This window comes from Ambystoma mexicanum, chromosome 9 (assembly GCF_040938575.1).
Source record: "Ambystoma mexicanum isolate Mex_15411 chromosome 9, UKY_AmexF1_1, whole genome shotgun sequence".
Classification (NCBI taxonomy): domain Eukaryota; kingdom Metazoa; phylum Chordata; class Amphibia; order Caudata; family Ambystomatidae; genus Ambystoma; species Ambystoma mexicanum.
In genome coordinates, this window is record NC_090931.1 from 181,702,701 (window position 1) to 181,719,648 (window position 16,948).

Here is a 16,948-nt window from a genome sequence, read left to right on the forward strand (position 1 = left end):
GAGGGAAAGGTGAGGAGGTCTTACCACCCCAAGGGACAGAAAATGTTCTATTAGTTGGATAAGAAGAGAACTATGAAAGAACAGGAAGTGAAGAAGTCATTCCGCAACCACATACATATATCAGACTGGCTCCAAGTCAGGGTTAATATGGAAGTTTGGAATGTATATATTGGCCGAGGGTGATAGATCCGTACTTCAGGGGAGACATAAAAGTGTTACTGCAAAATCAAGGGAAGGATCCCTTTCAGATCCATCAAGGGGATAAAATTGCTCAAGGAGTAATTGAGAGGGCAATGTTTCTCTTAGGGTAAAGGAAGAGGCCAGAAGAGAGGTGACGGAGCAGGGCATGCGTGGCTTTGGGGAAGCTGACGAACCACACGACACACCGCGAAAACCTAAGCTCCAAAGAGTCACGGAAGAAGAACCGGAAACTCTTCCCGTCCTAGCCTTTGCCCAAAGAAACAACCCCTTGTTTGCCTGAAGCCTTCCTACAAATCATTGCAGAGAGAGAGAGGGCCTTGACAGAGGAGGACCCTTTTTCTTTTTAAATCACAGCTTTCTATATAAAGGGGAGACTACCTAGTAATACCCAAAAGCCACAGTCTTGGAGATGGCTTACTCTCACCTAACGGGCGGACATTTAGGTCTACCCAAGACTCAGGCACAAATCTTGAATACATTTTATTGGCCCAGGATTCATGCTAATATTAAGATCTTTATACAGTCCTGTGACATATACCCAAAAAGCAGTGCCCATATGCCACCTCCAGTACCCTTACAACCTCTTCCAATAATTGAAGTCCCAGTCTGCCGATTTGGGATAGATGTGGGAGGTCCCCTGCAAACATCAAAGTTGGGGAATAAGTACATCATGGTCCTAGTGGGCTATTATGCCACACGATATCCTGAAGACTTTCCCCTTATAGCCAACACCAGAAAACATCATGTAGTCAAAGGGCCACCTTTCTTTCTCTGTGGGACAAAGTCCTATTCTTACTGCCAACCTCTAAGAATTAACTTCTATCTAAATAGCATGGACCATATGAGGTACCTGAACAAAATGGGCCCTATAAAATGTCCCAACCTGACCGCCGATTGAAAACCCAGGTCTACAATATAAATCTCCTTAAAGAGTGTAAAGAAAACACCACAGTCAACTGCCAGCATATTATCCTGTCTATTGCCTGATGACTTGGATAGGAAAGAACTTATGCCGCCTGATATTAGTAACAATCAAAAACAAGACTCTGATTTATTCAGCCAATTTACTGATATGTTTAAAGAGGAGCCAGGAAGCGTGAAGGGATTTTACCACCATATCCGCACCCCTGAAGGCAAAGTGGTACATCTAAAACCTTATAGGCTACCGGAAGCCCCGAAAGCTACAATCTTCCAGGAAGTCAAGCAAATGCTAGACGCCAACATTATTGAACCTTCCACCAGTCCCTGGTCTTCCCCCCCATAGTATAAGTAGTGAAACCAGATGGAAGCTGGGGATTTTGTATTGACTTCAGAAAAGTTAATGCAATTTCGGCCTTTGATACTTATCCCATGCCTCGCATCGATAATCTTATTAACCGCCTCAGTAACTCTGCCTATCCCTCTACCGTAGACCTTATAAAAGGCTATTGGCAGGTTCCATTATACGGCCCTGATAAAGAAAAAACAGCCTTTGCTACACCTCTCGGTTTGTTCCACTTCGAAGTCCTCCCCTTTGGGTTACATAGGGCCCCTGCAACATTCTAACACTTGATGGATAAAATCTTACAACCTTATTCTAATTTTTGTGGAGCCTACATAGACGACATGGTGATCCATGGTAAGACCTGGGAGAATCAGGTCTATGATTTACACACCATCATGAGTCTTAACAGCCAATCCCAAGAAATGTAAGTTAGCTCAATCTTCTGTAAAATACTTGGGATTTTTCGTGGGAAATGGCACGCTAAAGCACCAACAAGAAAAAGTTGGAGCCATTCTGGCACCGCTATACCCAAAACAAAAACAGATCTTGGGGCTATTCTAGGACTAATTGGCTATTCCCATAGATTTATATCCAACATTTCAAGTAAAACAGCGAGGCTCACGGATACATTGAAGAACACAGAACTACAAAAGATCAAGTGGAGTGAGGAAGATCGGAAAAGTTATGTGTCTTTAAAAAAAAACCTTCTGTCAGAGCCCTATCTTAAAAGTGTCTGACTTCTCGAAGGAGTTTATCCTACAGACTGATGCTTCCCTAGCGGGATAAGGAGCCGTTCTTTCACTAGATCACGACCTGGAACTGTTATTTCTGTTAGGGAACTCGTGTACATATGAGTAAGCTGCAGAACTAAATAAAGTGAAAGCTTTACAACAGCTCACCTTGGCAATCGATGACTCCAATCTGGAAAGACAAAGCAGCTGTGAAAAGTTCCCAGAGACAGCCCTGGCCACTCAACCCAGGGTAAAGTAACCCAGGAGAGCGGGCAGGACTCCCAGGGAAACCCTCAATGGGAAGAAAACCCTGGACGAATCCCAGCTCGTGCAGATCAGGATACGATGAAAGATGGACGTCTACGGCAGGAACCCCCGGGAATCACACCAGACACTTTGTCTGCAGGAATGAGAGGTGAAGAGATAGGAATCAGTTTAGAGGAGGGTCTGTAGAATGGAAAAGAAAAGAGCTTCAAAGAGATCTCTCTCACCCGAATCGGACTAATGGAAAGTTCGGGTCTGGAATCTGACTGCAAAGGACAGCTTCGGGGAAGCCTGGAAGGATAATAGGAAATGAGAGCCTGGCCAGTCTCAAAGGGAACCCTAGAGAAAGGGTACTTACTCAGATGTGGGTCTGGCCCGAATAGAAGACAAACAAGATGGGTTGGCGAAGCCGGTGGAAAAAGAAACCAGCGAATGCAGAGCAGAGGATCTGATGAGAGAAAGCAACAGGGTAAGTAGGAAACGCTAATGGTAAAGAGAAATGTGTGCATGAAGAGGAAGGATACAGCAACGAACTCACGGAGCGTCAAAGACAGAAGCGACGCGAAGCACTGGTCGCTTCGGTTCCGGATAAAGGATCACGTGACCGGTCGGCCGCACGTCAAGAGAGCGTGCAACTACTAGACCGCTGCCAGCGGGTCGGAAAGAAACGCTAGCTTCCATCTTGGAGATGCTTGGAATCAGGGCGCCGCACAAGCGGGTCCGTGCCCATAACGACCACTTGCCGCGATGTGTAACAGTATGCCCTCTCCTCCGGGAGGGCGCCCCTGGTTTGCCCGGATGAAGCAGGAAAAAACGCCGCACAAGTCGTTGTGCATGAACACCAGAAGCTGGCTCCCACGTTCTTTCTGCCGGAGAATAACCTTTCCAGTCAATTAGAAACTGCAATCGACCACGATGATATCGTGAGTCACAAATTGCAGCTACTTCAAATTCAGGACCACTGTCAGTGAGAATCGGAGGAGGTAGGGAATCATGATTGCGATGAAAACGATCCCGCACCACTGGCTTAATCTGAGACAGATGGAAAACCGGGTGAATCCGAGACCAGGAAGCAGGTAAGGCAAGTCGGACAGCAGCCGCTCCAATTTTGGAGAGAACCAGAAAAGGACCGAAATATCTGGGAGATAGCTTAGATGGGACCAAATGACGAGGAAGAAATCTGGAAGCAAGCCAGACCGAATCCCCGATGGTCAGTTCCTTAAATTCTCTACGATGACGATCTGCATACTTCTTTGCTCGATCCTGAGCTTTCTGTAACGACTGCTTGGCCAGTCTCTGCCCCTCATGGATATCTGCAATCAGAGAATCCACCCCCGGACAGTTGGAATCGGAGGGAGAAACACTCGGAGCAAAGGAAGGGTGATAACCATAAGTACAGAAGAAAGGAGTGGATTGGAGAGCAGAATGCAAAGAATTGTTGTATGCAAATTCTGCTAAAGGAAGCAGTTCCACCCAATTATCTTGAGCTGCAGAAATAAAGCACCGTAGGTATCCCTCGAGGGTTTGGTTCAAACGCTCAGTTTGCCCGTTCGTCTGTGGATGATATCCAGAAGAGAGGGCACGTTTGATCCCCAGAATGCGACAGATCTGCTGCCAAAAGAGGGAGGTGTACTGAGGACCTCTGTCCGACACTATGGTATCCGGTAGACCATGGCGAGAAAATACTTCAGAGAGAAAAATGTTGGCCATGGAAGGAGCATTTGGTAATCTTCGCAGAGGGGTAAAGTGTGCTAATTTGGTGAAATAATCGATAGTTACCATGATAGTAGTCATATTCGATGATGGTGGTAAGTCAGGAATGAAATCAGTGGAAATGATTTGCCAAGGTCGGTCTGGTATGGGCATTCTAGCTAATAACCCTAATGGTGGTGAACGAGGGGACTTAGCAAGAGCACAGATGTTACAGGCGGCTACATAATCCCGGACATCCGATCTCATGGAAGGCCACCAGAAATGCCGTTGGATAAGTTCCAATGTGGGAAGTACGCCCCTATGTCCTGCAGCTCGTGAGTCATGGCAAATTTTTAACACCTCCAATTGTAAAGAAGGAACGGGAATCAACACTTGAGTACCATGAAAGTAGTATTCCTTTTCCTTGGCGAGAAGATAAGTAGATGCCAGGTCTTCACAAAGAGTTTTATTAAGAGTGGTGGCTGTTTGTACCTCTTGCAGGAAGTCAGTGAGTACAGCAATAAATCGAGCATTGGGAAACATCTTTTCTGGGCTAAACGATGAAGTTGGAGAATCTTTACGGGACAAAGCATCTGCTCTTAGATTCTGTCTGCCAGGCCAGTAAACAAATTCTATCCGAAAGGGTAAGAAGAAATAAGCCCAACGTGCTTGTCTGCTATTAGTGGTATAAGCATTTTGGAGAACCTTGAGATTTTGGTGATCAGTACGCACCAAGACAGGAAAAGGGGAGCCCAACAGCAAATGCCTCCATTCCTCGAAGGCGCGTTTGATAGCCATCAGTTCCTTCTCGAGTACTGAATAATTTATCTCAGCAGGATTAAATGTCTTGGATAAGTATGCCACCGGTCTTTCTTCACCATGTTCTGATGCCTGTAACAACACAGCTCCCAACGCATTCTGAGAAGCGTCTGTCTCAACAATGAATTGTTTGGATTGGTCAGGGTTGATCAAAACTGTGGAGGAGGTAAACATTTTCTTCAAACTGTCAAAGGCCTCTTGAGCTGAGTCATTCCAGACAAATGACACCCCTTTCTTGAGTAGTCGAGTCAAGGGGAGTATGATTTCTGAGAAGGAAGGAATGAATTTACGATAGAAATTGGCGAACCCCAAAAACCTCTGTATGTCCTTTATTCCCGTAGGAACAGGCCAATCCACAACTGCGGAAATCTTTTTGGGGTCCATGGAGATGCCCAGGGAAGAAAGGACAAATCCTAAGTAGGTAACTTGTTTCTGATGGAATTCACACTTGGAAGCTTTGCAATAGAGATGGTTGGACTGCAGGCATTCTAATACAATGTTAACATGATGGATATGTTCCTCTTGGTTGTTGGAGTAAACCAGGATATCGTCGAGATAGATGATGGCAAATCTGAACAATATGTCGGCAAATAGATGATCCATGAACCTCTGAAATATCGCAGGTGCATTAACTAAGCCAAATGGCATCACGTGATATTCATAATGTCCAAAAGGAGTCCGAAAAGCGGTCTTCCATTCGTCTCCTGGAGCAATACGAATGAGATGGTAAGCACCACGAAGGTCCAACTTGGTATACCAAGAAGCCCCTCGAACAGCTTCCACAATATCCGTGATGAGAGGCATGGGATATTTGTCAGTTGTGGTTATCTTGTTGAGTCCTCGATAATCTATACAGGGACGGAGCTCATCAGAGTCTTTTTTGGGAATAAAGAATAATGAAGCTCCTGCAGGTGACACTGACTCAGAAATTAGACCATTCCGTAAATGAGTTTGAAGGTATTCCTTTAATGCCGCCTTTTCCTTTTGCGACAGGACGTACATGCGGCCAAAGGGAATGGGCTGGTCGGGAAGCAGGTTTATGTGACAGTCATCTCTTCGATGAGGAGGGAGATTAGGAAATTCGGGGTTTTCAAACACTGATCGGTAATGCTTATGACAGTCAGGAATCTCCAGTTGGCTGATGGAAGATACCGTTGGTTTGAGAGTTTCATCTGCAGGTATGCGAATCCCCACAGATTCTTGAGAAAGACAATGACGGACGCAATATTCTGACCCTAAAAAAAAAGTTCCCGCGGTCCAGTTTATGAAGGGATTATGCAATCTCAGCCAAGGGAGCCCCAGGATAATTGGATAATGGGCAGTTCTGATTACGTCAAAAACCAGGGTTTCTTTATGGCTAGATATTTTACAAGTGAGCGGAATGGTTTGGTCCTTAATGGGGCCTGAACTCAGAGGGGTACCGTCTACTCCTTGAATAGGAGTAACTAACGTCTTTGGTACCTGAGAGATACCGTGTGATCTTGCCCACTCCACATCCACAAAGTTCCCGGCTGCACCGCAGTCTATTAAGGCCGGAATACCAGGGATGACATTTTCTGGTAGTAGGATGGAAAGAGAAACTACCACCATGGCCTGGTTGTTTAGAGAGTTGTCAAGAGACATACTGGTCTGATACGGGGAAGAATGATACTGGGCGCTTACCGGTCTTCCCTCGACGGTAAGGCTTTGAAGTTTCCCGATTTGGGACTAAGAGAGCGACGAGGAGGAACTAAGTGACAGTCCTTCAAAACATGATTGGAGGATCCACAGTACATACATAATTTCAAAGATCTTCTCCTATCTCTTTCAGTGGCTGAGATCGGTCCTCGAATGGTCCCAACTTGCATGGGTTCTTCAGTAGAAGACGGAGATTTCTGAGGGGTTGTGGAAAAATCCCACTGCGGACGTGTACCTTTTCCTTTTTTCCTTTCGCATGTCCTTTCATGCATTCGGTAGTCAATCTGCATGGTTAATGTGATCATATCTGCTAGATTAGCGGGACGAGGGACTTTTGAGACCTCGTCCTTTAATTCATCTGTGAGACCTCTCCGAAAAAGAGTAAGAAGACCTTCATCTGGCCAGCCTAGTTCAGAGGACAGTTGTTTAAATTGAGTGATATACCAAAGTAATTCCTTGTTTCCTTGCTTTAAATCGAGAAGCCTCTCTTGAGTAGCAACCGAAATCTCCTTTCTTCCAAACATGGATTTGAGACTATTAGTAAAAGCGGAGTAAGAATCGAGTATAACATTGTTGGAGGTCACTAAAGGAGTCGCCCAGGCTAACGCAGGACCAGAGAGGTGGGAAATGACATAGCCGACCTTATCTTTATCTGTAGGGAAGAAGCGAGGTTTAAATGTGAATTGAACGGTACAACTGTCAAGGAATTCTTTTAGTCTATAGGGATCACCGTCATACCTAATGGAATGTAAGGACGACGGGGGAGTGTCTGAAAAAGCTCTGGCCACGTGATGTCGTAACTGAGCATTGTCCTGTTTCAAGGATTGTACCTCTAATGACATGGCCTGCATGGCCGTCATTAGCTGCTGCATTTGTTGTTCCATTTGAAATCCCGATTGCCAATATTCCTTTTTTGGGCGTCGCTTACTGTTATTTCTGTTAGGGAACTCGTGTACATATGAGTAAGCTGCAGAACTAAATAAAGTGAAAGCTTTACAACAGCTCACCTTGGCAATCGATGACTCCAATCTGGAAAGACAAAGCAGCTGTGAAAAGTTCCCAGAGACAGCCCTGGCCACTCAACCCAGGGTAAAGTAACCCAGGAGAGCGGGCAGGACTCCCAGGGAAACCCTCAATGGGAAGAAAACCCTGGACGAATCCCAGCTCGTGCAGATCAGGATACGATGAAAGATGGACGTCTACGGCAGGAACCCCCGGGAATCACACCAGACACTTTGTCTGCAGGAATGAGAGGTGAAGAGATAGGAATCAGTTTAGAGGAGGGTCTGTAGAATGGAAAAGAAAAGAGCTTCAAAGAGATCTCTCTCACCCGAATCGGACTAATGGAAAGTTCGGGTCTGGAATCTGACTGCAAAGGACAGCTTCGGGGAAGCCTGGAAGGATAATAGGAAATGAGAGCCTGGCCAGTCTCAAAGGGAACCCTAGAGAAAGGGTACTTACTCAGATGTGGGTCTGGCCCGAATAGAAGACAAACAAGATGGGTTGGCGAAGCCGGTGGAAAAAGAAACCAGCGAATGCAGAGCAGAGGATCTGATGAGAGAAAGCAACAGGGTAAGTAGGAACCGCTAATGGTAAAGAGAAATGTGTGCATGAAGAGGAAGGATACAGCAACGAACTCACGGAGCGTCAAAGACAGAAGCGACGCGAAGCACTGGTCGCTTCGGTTTCCGGATAAAGGATCACGTGACCGGTCGGCCGCACGTCAAGAGAGCGTGCAACTACTAGACCGCTGCCAGCGGGTCGGAAAGAAACGCTAGCTTCCATCTTGGAGATGCTTGGAATCAGGGCGCCGCACAAGCGGGTCCGTGCCCATAACGACCACTTGCCGCGATGTGTAACAGGAACATCCCATACTTTATAAGTAACAAACTCTTTCCCAGGGAGAAACACTATTCTGTGATCGAGCTGGAGGCCTTTGTGATTAAAATGGGCTATCATACATATCTGTTGGGGAGTACATTCGGGTTAGTTACTGACCATTTACCCTTTTAGTGTGGATTAGCCAGAGAAAGGAATCCAATCCATGGGTTATGCATTGATTTCTAGATCTGCAGCCGTACTGTTTGACAGTGGAACATAGGAACGGTCGAGATCAAGAAAATATCGACTTCTGTCTCGATTCCCTTGTGAAACTGCCAGATCCCCCCGACATAGGGGATGGTTGTGTGAGGAATCTGAGGGCATCCTCAATTCTTTCTCCAAATTACCCTTCCCACCTGCCCTCAGTGGCCAGGGAAAGGCGATTGCTATTGGATTCTGAGCCTGGGGGTGGATATGTGACGGAGAATCACCTGGGAGTAGGAGACTTGGGGAGTGGCGATGAGACACCCTTGGATGAGACACAGTATTCCCCATTTCCCTTTCATCAGGAATTAAATGTCCCCCAATTCCAATCCCTTCCCTATTGTATTCAAAAAGCCTCTCCCATTGCACACCGCTCTGTAATTGAGCCGAGGAAGAGGCAACATAGGAACTTGCATTCAACCTTTATTGACTCAGACATACACAAGCCACCACTCTTGTACTGGAAAGAAGAAGAGGGGTGCCGAGTACCAAGACCGTTGTGAAATGGATGCAAATGGCCTGCACCTGGGGCCAAAAAGGTGGTATAAATGGCCTCCTCAGGTGAGGATGAGGAGATCGAGATTGCCTTGGAGTTGGCCTGGGAGATTGCCTGTGGAATGCTTGTGGAATGCTTGCTGACGTGGGAGCCGGAGGTGAAGGCAGGGAGATGCGTATCTGAGATGCTGTAGGGCTCCAGTTATTGCAGCAGAAGCAGAGTGTGGCTGTCGTTGTCGGAAGGTCACCGGGGTGAGGGTCGCGCTGCCTACCTCCTGGAGTCACTAGGACTCCCTCTCCGGTAGCCTGAGGTATCAGAGGTCCTGGAGGAGGGGCCTGCCAAGCCGGTAACAGCAGCAGCCACAAAGGACCAACCAAAGCAGAGAAGGGCACACGAAGACAGCATACCCGGTGAGTCAGGTGAGGCTGAATGACTCCGGGATGCTGTGGTGCGAGCCGCATGGTACAGGAAGGTCGGAGTGCTCGCAAGTGAGCGAAAAAGCAATAGGATTGCCGTTTAAAGTGTAACATGATATGAAGATTGATGAACAAAGCAGATTTTGAATACCGAACTGTATAAAAAGTAAGAAGGCCGCAAAAGGGCCAGAAAACCAGCAAGTTTAATACTGAATGAAAAGAAAATAAGCAAGATGTAAATTCCCAGCTGGAGAGTGAACTGGGAATTTGTAGTAACATTGGGTTAAAGACGAATTAATTATAATTTTCAATACTGAACCAATGGAAAGTGAAAATGAGCAAATGCCACGTGAATGGAAAGCAAAGCAATGTGTTCCCTGATGCAAAGGAACCATCAATCATGAACATTAAAGAAAGCAAGTCTTGGTAATGAAGAATGGTGAATTGTACACAATGAGGACAAGCAAGCATTGGCAAGAACCTTAAGGAAAAGAGGAACTGTACAGAATTGAAAGTTGTGGCAAGCTGCAAGCAAGTTGTGATAAACCAACAAGTGAATGGTGTAAAAATAAGTGTTTTGAAAGGACTGCAGTAGTCCAATACCGCTGTTGAGCCGAAGCAATGGTGGTGCTACTGTGGAAAAGAAGCAAATCTGGTGTGTTGGTTGCATGATCTTTAATGGGTGGACCATGTGGTCTGACAACTGTGCCTGGACCGAATACACCCCACTGAAGAGAAGCCACGTGAATCATCGATCAGTTTATGGTTGAATATCAGGAGAAGCTGATATATTGTGAACTAAAGGAGTTGAACTTTGATTTTGATGAAAGAGCAGAAAGCCTGAAAGCTGGGAAGAATCATGAGGCTTTGTGTTATTGTGAAAACAGTGAGAGATTTGGAAGCTTGGGAAAGGGAACCCCTTGTGATTGAAAGTGAACTATTTGGAATCTTGGGGAAGGGAGAACCCCTTTCTGAGCAAGAGCTGGAAGAAGCTCTGAGCGTTTGTTCGAACAATTTAATTTGATGCGGACATCCCTACATAATTAGAACAAATAAGTTTGAGGGCAAGTATAGGTTTTGGACACAGACTGATATTTACTTTAGCCTTCCCGACACAGACTATCATTAGTTTTAGTTTAGCTTGGAAAATCCACCTTAGCTTAGGGCATTAACCAAAACCTTTGTGAATTTAATAAATATTGTAGCCCAAACTTTACTCTGTTGTCTGTGTCTACTTCCTGATACCTTCACAGTATCGAGATAATGGCAGGGGACTTTCAACCAAAGCCAGGACAATCTGTTCCCATAACTTTGTGTATTTACACCATCTGCATTTGACCTGCAAGATATGGCACGTCTGTGGGGGCAAATTTGTGCATGCCATTCAAGAATTCAAGAATGCATCCCTTTGACAAATATGTTTTAAAAGTGAAATGAGGGCTTTTGTCCCATGTTCCAAGACATGTAACCCAAACGTGGTTGAACACCCTACATAATTCAAGTAGCAAGTGCTGTTGGGTAGAGTGGTATATTGTCAAAGTTATGAAAAAATGTAGGTGGCGGATGTTTGGTCAGTTTTTTACACGTTTTGAATGGTCTCCCTATGCACAACTTGATACACCATATGTCAAGATGGATAGCGATGTCAACAGGCAGATAGGGAGATGGCTCAGAAGAGTATAACGTTGACAAGAAAATACAGCACATAGGCGAATAATACATAAATGCATTACCAGATCATGCTAAAATGGTGCATGAAGAAACGTAGTGCTGGCTAGAAAGAGTTGTCTGTCTGACAACTAGATGGGACTTCTTGGAAATTCTCAATTTAAAGTGCTATAATTAGATCAGAACAATCACTACACGATAGACAGGATTATAGTCCAAGGTGCATAGATTTATGGCATAGATTTATGGCAAATGATCTTTGTGTCTGTGTAAGCATTGGAAGACACCCTTGCATCTTAGTGAATTTGGGAGAACTCACAGTATCATCAGCCATTGGATTATTCTGATATTTGTTTGTACTTGACATGGTTACAATTGCCATGTACAACTACTTTAGATTTAATTTGCTTGTTCAATTGTCTTGGTGCAGCTAATAGCGTTTAGAAAAGATGCACCATTTTAAAATGATTCTCCATGACAGTTCGTAACACAAGGCACATGTCTGCCAATAGACACCATGATGTGTAGCCCTCAAAACCTTGCTTATGTAGATTAATTGCTAGCCATTATATTTCTGTGTCATTTTCCAAATTGGTCCTTTTGTATGTTTCGATGTGAGGTATTTGGTGCATACATCCTTTTGTGACCTCCTGCACACCTACAAGAAATGCCTGCACTGCTCCTATATTCCACTGTCTGAAGGTATATTGATGTATTGCCACAGATTGATACACATGGTCATGGAAGGGCGCGATTGCCTTACACATGAGAAGTGTCTTGGTGGGAAGAAACACTTCTGCAGAGGTGAATGGCATACAAAATATGTTGGGAGATGGCTCTGCTGAGAGGACAGTCTGGTTACATTAACATGGTTGATCAATGAAGCTTCATGAATATCATACTGGTGGTCTTCCTGTGTAGTTTCAAAGGTATCGGGTAATATTATCCCCACCAATAATATCGTCATATATATGGTTGTGGGGGTAAGGACATAGGCGATATTATTAATGGGGATCATTTATGGGGTTATTGGGACCAAGCAGTTGCGGGGGGCGCCCCGCTCCATTAAAAAAATGATGGGGGTTGCAGGGATGTCCCACGCAGGTTCCATGGCTCAATATCGCCGCAAAAATATGGCAATATTTTTGTATAGTGATATTTTTGCGCTGATATTAACACATGGAACTGTTTCAAAGTGGTGTGCGTAGCTACTACATATGCATGGACATTTTGTTTTGCACTTTTACCTGTGTTAACTGTTGGAAAGTGGATGTGTTCCTTTTTCTCTGACTTGAGGTTTCGTTCCTTGTTACTTCTAGACCAAGCTAGTTGAGAACCAGCCATATGATGAGAGCCTGGAAATAAATGATTCAGAGGAAGTGGCAAGCATATACACACCAACACCTCGACAGCAAGGTAATATGAATGTGGGCACTGCATGGTGTTTTTATCTAAAGGACAACAATGTTTGTTTGTGTGTATACTCAATGAAAAGACTTCTCTAAATGGAGAAAAAAAACTTCTGTTAACATAATCATGTTGTATTAATGTCATGGTTTATTGTTCAACGATTTAAAGATTATGGATGCACCTATTTGGAGCACTTCGCCACGGGCCTGCCATTTGTTTGCAGGGCTCTTTGATCAAGCTGTGCTGATGTCACAGACATAGAATTGAATGAAAACTTTCAAACACATGGATCTATGCTGGAAAATATAATTGGAGACTCTAGAGCGGACACGTAGGCCAATCAGTGTTGTGTAGTACACAAGTGTCATGGCATGGCAGAACAGTGATGCGCGCAGAAGATGATATATTATTATTTTTAATTTTTTTAAGCAGCAAGTGGCTTGTCTTTAAGGGGCTGGCAGAACGCATGAGGGCTGGCTCCTGAGCAGAACTGTAGTAAATAGCTTAGTAGCATGCTCTCCTGAAATCTTTAAATGCCTTCTGCGTAGACATGATTTCTTAGATGGGAAACCTAGAGAAGGTGGTGCAGGCTATTGAATCCAAACTGGAAGAAGTGAGTGGACGAGTCTAGAAAGTGGAGCAGTCACTGGGGAATATACTGGAGGGGTTGGATTCTACTGAAGCAAGGGCCACAGTGCTTTAACCCTCTTTGCAGTTGTATTAGGACTTCAAAAACACAAATAGCTGAGAGCTTTTTGCGAGTTTGAACTTTACTTTAATACTTCCATGACCACAGCTGAGGGTCACAATTATGCATTCTTTGCTTATCTACCAACAATAAGCTGAACGAAGGAGAGCTTCCACCTTCTGCTGTACTAGATGAACTCCTGGAAGTCTGTGGAGACTCTGATTCCCTTTTGATACACAGAATTTGCTGACTACCTTCAAGAGGCTCGCTATCGGGTATCTTCCTTCATGGGGATGGGGAGTTTTGGGGAGGTGTTGGCAGTGATTAATAATTCAGGGGGTTGTGCTGGAGGAGCAAGGGATAGCCTATTGCAGGAGACGTTCAGACGCAAAGTGGTAGGCACAGAGAACATTGTGTGTTAATACTCCTTAACTGGAGCCCTTACATGATCAGCGGAAAGAAAGCCCTAATGCGAGTTAACAGAGATTTGCCACAACTGCAGGAGTGGGGGTGGTTAAATCATAGAAAGGGAAACTATGGGTTCAGGCAACTTTTGGTTACTCCATTAAGTTGCAAGCTCACATAGGCCGAAATGTGCAGTTTTTCCCAAATGACGTTAAGGGGGAATCTTTTGTATACTACTTTTGGTTTATTTCTATTGCTAGTTGGGGGTGTAGGGCACTGATGTGTGATCAAGCCACTGTTTTTCTCTGGAAGATCATGCAGGGTTTTCCCCAAAGCAGATCCTGTAGGCAGGGGGTCGAACAAATGGCACTCATTTGTGTATTGTATCTGAAAACCTCTGTGGAGGTGGGGGTGTATTGCTTTTTATTTTTCTATCCTCTAGTTATGTCCCCCTTTTCCTTCTGTTCCCTTTCCCTCATGTTATGTCGTCTAGAGGCGTGTTGCCAATAAATGTATTGTTGGATAAAGCCCGAAATTTGTATTTTTTTAAATTTCCTTCTATGGTAAAATCACCTTTTAATGTTGGATTGCTAGTATTGCAAATCTGTAAATGGTGCTTTTGATAAAAGCAGTGTCTTGAGTTGGCTTGTTTATTCATTCAATACAAAAAACAATTACATTCATTTGAAATGTCCGTTTCAGTGATTGTAAGCTGTCTAACTTGGAAGAGCTGTGAAATATGACTGATGAGGCAACTATGTAAAGCTCTTTACAAAGAGTTAATATCAGCATTTTCATTCCCATCAAAACTGGAAAAGCAAATGCTTTATTATCTGTGTGCAAAATCTTTCTTTTTTAAAATTGTCTCCTTTGTGCTTCTTGTACCATTGGACTTATATCAGGGGGCATATGAGCTATGTACATATACTGAGCACAGTTTTCTTTTCCTCAAGAGACTTATTTTTTTACTTACTATCTCTATTCTTTAACCATACTCTTCTAATCTACTTCTGTACTTGGATATTTACTGAAGTTTTGTATTTTATAAATATAGGATTTAAGAAAGCATGTTAACTGGCCCGTGTAAAGTTAAGAAAATAAACAAGTGTAATTTCCTCCATGTGCAGTAGCAGTTCACATCTGAAGCAGTACAAGAACTATAAAAAGTGAAGTATGAGTTACAGACCAACTGATTTGTGAGCAAACCTTTCTAAAAATGTCCAGCATAAAGACTTGGGAGGTGTTAGGGGCTATCATTACAACACATAGGGTAATTCAGTAGCGGCCACCTGCATACAAACACAGAAATGTCCCAGTTGTCCACAAGAGTAAATGGTAGGAAAGCAGAGATTTCCAGACAAAGATATCCAAACAGCCTTGTTTTGTGCAAAGTGAGGATTTTAATGTGCTGTTTATTGATTTTAAGACATTACCCTGTGCTTGATGGGAAATACAAGATGATTAAACCCCATAACTCCAGATGAAAGGTAGGTCCTTTTGTGTTAAGCCAAGCCTCACAGTGTTAAAAGACAGACTTGCAGAAAGAGGTAAAAAGAGGTGAAAGGTGGGTGGGATTTATGGACTCTAAATGTGCTAACCCCAGGGCCAAATCTCCTTCCCTCCCAAACTATTACATGGAAAAGAGGGATGTTCTTATCTCTGAATCAGTGCAGCATAAATGTTCATTGTAAAATTCAGTGGCTTTGGTGATTACGCTATGATTTCATTTCATTTGGATATTGCTCATTTGGGAATGGAATTTCACTCTTTTGGCACTGGGGACGATCTCTAACAACCGACTAACTGTACATTGGAATACTACTTTCTTACACAAATTTAATAACTTAGTGTTGGAATTAATGGAAAAATAGTCCATTGACCACAGTCATGACTTTAATACGGATACGATTAATAACACTATCCATGATTATCTGACTAGGATTAACACCAAAGGTAGATGTAATTTACTTAAACCCAAGAAGCATCTTTATAATTCTAGGTTGGTACTAGCCAAATGACAAAAATGAAATATTAGGAAGATCAAACATCTATTTAGACACAATAAGGAAGGATATAGACTAAACAAAAGAAAGATAGGTCAGAAGTATTGTCTTTTTTGTAAGAGGATGACATGTGAGTTGTATACAGCTGGTAGCCAAACAACGTTATATTCCACCTGCAATAAGGATGCATCTGCCTTCTGGAAGATCAACACTTTAGACCCATATCATATTGCAAACCGACAAGTTCAGATTTGCCTTATTGATGAAATGTTCTGGGTGACCTTTTATAAATGAACTGATTAAAGAATGGGATCCTACCTTCAATATTTCTGGAATAAACTTAAGAGAAGGGATCGTAGTTTGGTATTGAGGGTGTTTACGAAGCTATATGGAAATCGAAGGCATCTAGAGCTCCAGGTCCTGACTCATTTGCCCGTATTACAATTAAATGTAATCCCGAACTTTAGGCAAAGATTATTTTTAACCTTTTTAATCATGTTTTGTGGAATGATTTGCTCCCTCAAAGCTGGCATATCTCCTATATTATACATGTTTTTTAAAAAAGGGGATAGATTCAATCCTGCCAACTACTGTCAGATTGCTATACTCGACACATCTAGTAACCATCTTGAAAGAGCTTGATATATGTGTGGAAAAGTTGGGGCTACTGTCGAAATTCCAAATTGGATTCAGAAAGTGTTTAGGTTCCTTCCTTAATGGGTCAATCCTTGCCCCCCTGCACACTCTAGCCAGAGGAAAGCTTGGAAAACCATTTATATTGCCAGCATGGATATGCCCAAAGCTTTCGATAGGATAAATCAAGAAAAAGTATGGAGTAAACTTTTCTAATGGGGTATTCCAGATGACATTCTTAACTTGATTATGCTACTTTATACTAATACAGCAATTAAACTAAGACTGAATGAAGTTCTACTAACACAAGCCATTGACACATTTGTGTGACTGAGGCAGGGCTGCACCTTGGCTCAATTTATGTTTAATCTCTATATTTCTGATATTGGGGACCGATGGAACAATTCGAATTGTTTTGCAGCTAAACTGGGAATATCTCCCATACTCTGGCATGCTTTTGCCGATCTGTTCTTTGGTAGAACCCCTGTAGGTCTAC

General features: G+C 43.6%; 1 protein-coding gene across 1 annotated transcript in view; it reads left to right on the plus strand.

Moving 5' to 3' along the window:
- The window catches only part of IFT46 (intraflagellar transport 46), a 229,254-nt gene that overhangs the window by 69,277 nt on the left and 143,029 nt on the right, over positions 1-16,948 (plus strand). Inside the window, exon 2 of the mRNA XM_069614429.1 lies at positions 12,633-12,729. Coding sequence (XP_069470530.1) covers positions 12,633-12,729 — 97 coding nt within the window. The remainder of the gene's footprint in view (positions 1-12,632; positions 12,730-16,948) is intronic.